Source organism: Dipodomys ordii, unplaced genomic scaffold (assembly GCF_000151885.1).
Source record: "Dipodomys ordii isolate 6190 unplaced genomic scaffold, Dord_2.0 Scaffold19, whole genome shotgun sequence".
Taxonomy (NCBI): domain Eukaryota; kingdom Metazoa; phylum Chordata; class Mammalia; order Rodentia; family Heteromyidae; genus Dipodomys; species Dipodomys ordii.
In genome coordinates, this window is record NW_012267235.1 from 2,081,254 (window position 1) to 2,085,595 (window position 4,342).

Consider the following 4,342-nt stretch of genomic DNA (forward strand, 5'->3'; position numbering starts at 1 on the left):
TGGAGATAGGAGTCTCACGGTCTCTCCTGCCCGGGCTGGCTTTGAACCGTGATCCTCAGATCTCAGCCTCCTGAGTAGCTAGGATTACAGGCGTGAGCCTCCAGCGCCCGGCACCACTTTAGTTTTCTAATGTAACAATGTACATTAATTTTTTTGCCAAGAACAAGTTCAGCTCTTAAATAAGGCTTATATACAATATGCTAAGGATCAGAAAATTAATACTTCATTAATTAACTCCAATAGAATCACTTTAATTTGTTAACAGACATATTCATCATCAACAAAATTGTTTTTTTATAGTTGGAGTGGTGGGTCAGTCATGAGGCTTGAACATAGGGCCTGGCACTGTACCTAAGCCAGCCAGCCTACCTGCCTTCCTTCTTTCCTTTCTTTTTTTGTGCTCAAGGATAGTGCTCTACCACTTTGAGCCATATTCCACTTTCAGTTTTTAGGTGGTTAATGGAAATAAAGAGTCTCACAGATTTTCCTGCTTAAGCTGGCTTTGAACTGCAACCCTGAGACCCTGCCCCCTGAGCAGCTAGGATCACAGGTGTGAGCCAACAGCATCTGGCAAAAAAAAAATCTTAAAATTGTTAAAGGCAGTAAGTAATCTCAACAAAAAGCAGAGATTTCAGTTGCTTTTCTTAACATTAAATTTTTATAATTTTCCTAAAGCCAGTTTAGAGCAATAATATATTAACAAGGAGTAAAAAGTCTGGATTTTTAGGATTAAAACTTCTATTTATATAGAATAATTATGATATTAAATCAAAATGGATCATTGCATAATATTACTCAGTCAGATAAAAATATTAATACCCCAAACAGGCAATATTTGGGAAGCTCTATTTTAGGAAGTCAGAAATAATTACTCTAGTAAATACATTTGAATTAGATTCCAATTAAATGTAAATGGTTGCATTTTCTCAAGTATAATCACGATTTAATAATGCAATATATACTTATACCGGTACATCATGCTGTAACATTTTAGTCGTTAAAAAGACCATTTCAGGTGCTGGGAAGGTGGCTCAGTGGTAGAGCGCTTGCCTTGCATGCATGAGGCCCTGGGTTCGATTCCTCAGCACCACATAAGCAAAAAGAAAAAAGCCGGAAATGGCGCTGTGGCTCAAGGGGTAGAGTGCTAGCCTTGAGCTGAACAGCTGAGGGACAGTGCCCAGGCCCAGAGTTCAGGCCCTATGACTGGACCCCCCCCCTAAAAAAAATTTACTTATGTAAAACATAAGTAAATTTATAAAAACATAACTCTTATAAAATATAAACTTTTATAAAATATGTAGTCAAATATAAAAAATGAGTTCTATTTCAAATTATATATGACACAAAACTCTCAATACAGACTAACAGAAAATATTTCTTAAATGTTTAAAAAAACTTTCATTTATCAAGAATTGATTTTTCAGGAAAAAAAAGTCTTTGTTTTATGCTGGTACTGGGGCTTGAACTCAGGGCCTGGGCACTGTTTCTGAGCTTTTTTGCTTCAAGGCTGATGCGCTATCATTTGAGCCACAGCTATACTTCTGGGTTTTTGCTCGGTAATTCGAGTAAGAATCTCACAGCCTTTCCTGTCTGGGCTGGCTTCAAACTGTAATCCTCAGATCTTAGCCTCCTGAGCAGCTAGGATTATGGGCACGAGCTGGTGGCACCCAGGTCTCAACTCCATTATTAACAGCAAAGATCTAAATTACTGCTCAGTAAAAAAGAATAAATGATTTTTCTTCTTTATAGACTTATCTAAGTAAAAGACCAACCTGAGATTAACATGTGCCAACTTGACAATTATAAAAACTTGAACTTCATTAAGTATATATTGAAAAAAAAATAGCCTAAGTGCCCCATTTGTTAGGAAAATGGAAAGACGTGAGAAAAATTATAATTAAGTGAAGTAAGCCAGGCCCAAAGAAACATAGGTCCCATGGTTTCCCTTATTTGCAATAACTAGAATATATCTGAGACAAGCAGAAACGTCAGATAAGTTGATGTTAGGTGAAATGAGTCCCAAGATAAGGATTCAAATGTTTTTTCTTGCTTGCTATTGTTTCTAACATATTTAAAAGATATTTCTTTTTGCTTTGTATGTCTTCTCCCATGGTATAACCCCTGCTTTCACTGTATTTGATGGGGTATAATTTGTGGAAGGGAAGGGCAAAAACAAACCGTTTAAATAGGGATACAGGTAGACCCATTGCAACAATGAGATGTACAAGTCGTTATGTCAAAAAATGAACTTTACAACTTTGGAGGGGGCGGATGGGAAGGGATGGGAAGGAGAAAAAAAGGAGGAGGCAACAATGCTTGATAAGAAATGTACTCATTACCTTGCTCATAATTGTAACCCCTCTGTACAATATTTTCACAATAAAAAAAAATCTAACTTGCAAAAAAAAAAAACAGTTTGAACTTCATTAAGTATATATTGAAAAAAAATAGCCTAAGTGTTAGAGATGGTGAATAAATATATCCAGTTTTAGTTTCAAAACCAATTTCCTGAATTCTAAGTATTCAGTAAGCTGCCAATTTTGATCTTGTGTTGCTCTTTACCCACATGAGTTTTTTCTTTGTTTCTTTATTATTATTATTAATTAGAGGAGGGTGTGGGGGGAGGGGGAAGCAGCAATACTGTGTTTAAAAATTATAATCTGTATCTGGCTTTCCTGTGTATGTTAACCACTTAAATGTTATTATTATCCTGCTTTGGTTTTATAGTGATTGTGAAACATTCGATGCAAGTATATAGTTATTTTCTCATTAAAATAAAAAAACTTGAACTTCAGTCCACAGATAATCTACCTGAATACAGTTGATTTTCTTTCAATAGTTTACAAATCTGGGACACTGTCTTAACTCACTTACATTTCTGTCTTTCAGCCAGGGGTCCCCTGCAGCAAGCTGATAACCCACAGGATATCTCCTTAAAGTCTATGTGATTGTCACGATTTTCATCAAAGGCATTAAACAAACCTACAAAATAGAAAAAAAAAATACCATAAATCACAGCCAACTGCCTGCTAGTGTTAGTACTGACATGTTTATGAAAGAAGGAATGACTAGTTTCTTTCTTGTAACTTTGTTGAATTAAAAAGAAAAAGTCTATCAGTAACTCCTAATGCCTTATTTCTTTTAGTACAATTGAAACATAATATCAGAATTATAACACTTTGGTGTGATTATGTTTGTAACCTCCTTATATAAATTCTATTACCTTAAATATGTCCATAATATACCTAAGTGACAAAGGACCCAGAAAAGTCCTTACTATCAGATTAAGAAGAAAACAAAAAAAGTAGAGCAAAAAATTGTACTGCTTATTAAAATCAATATTAAAAATATGCATGATATCATGAATAAAGATCCACCAAAGCTCTACCACAAAACAAAGGAAATATAGTATGCTATTTTAAAAAGTCTTTATCTTATTGCTTACAGATTATTATTTAAAATTTCATAAAAGGAAAGGGATTTCAAGTCTAGTCATGTATTTTTCAATCTTTTTCTTTTTTTGTTGGTCATGGGGATTGAACTCTGGGCCTGGGCACTGTCCCTCAGCTTTTCAGCTCAGGGCTAGCTCTACCACTTGAGCCAAAGCACCACTTCTGGCTTCTTCTGATTATATGGTGCTGAGGTCGAATCCAAGGGCTCATTATGCAAGGCAAGCAACTCTACCACTGAGCCACCTTCCCAGCCCTCAATCTTTTTTTCCAGAAAATATGGAATAATTTTGTTTTGAAATGAAGTATGCCCAATTCTAAAAAGGCAAAAATACAACTTCATTGTTGAATTGATAGGAACCCATCAATACCTACACTAAGTCTCCTAAGGAGTACTTTGGAAGTATCTTAGGCATCTGAAAAAAGCACAGATTACATATTTCAAGAGGGCTGGGAAGCTGGTTTAGAGGTAGACTGCTTGCCTTGCATGCATGAAGCCCTGAATTCAATTCCTCAGTACCACATACACAGAAAAGGCCAGAATTGGCATTGTGACTCAAGTGGTAGAATGCTAGCCTTGAGGGAAAAAAGTTCAAGGACAGTGCCCAGGCCCTGAGTTCAAGCCCCAGGACTGGCACACACACACACAAAAATATACAATATATATTCCAAGAATCTAATTTAGAAAACTGTTTAGAAAACTAAAGCTCAGCCGGGCGCTGGTGGCTCATGCCTGTAATCCTAGCTACTCAGGAGGCTGAGATTTGAGGATCGCGGTTCAAAGCCAGCCCGGGCAGGAAAGACTGTGAGACTCCTATCTCCAATAAACCACCAGAAAACCGGAAGTGGCGCTGTAGCTCAAGTGGTAGAGCGCTCACCTTGAGCTGAAGAGC

At 36.6% G+C, this 4,342-nt stretch overlaps 1 protein-coding gene across 1 annotated transcript in view; it reads right to left on the reverse strand.

The window, feature by feature from the left end:
- Nucleotides 1-4,342, reverse strand: part of Usp32 (ubiquitin specific peptidase 32) — a 168,220-nt gene that overhangs the window by 89,609 nt on the left and 74,269 nt on the right. Inside the window, exon 6 of the mRNA XM_013013080.1 lies at nt 2,875-2,982. Within this exon, the coding sequence (XP_012868534.1) occupies nt 2,875-2,982 (108 nt within the window). The remainder of the gene's footprint in view (nt 1-2,874; nt 2,983-4,342) is intronic.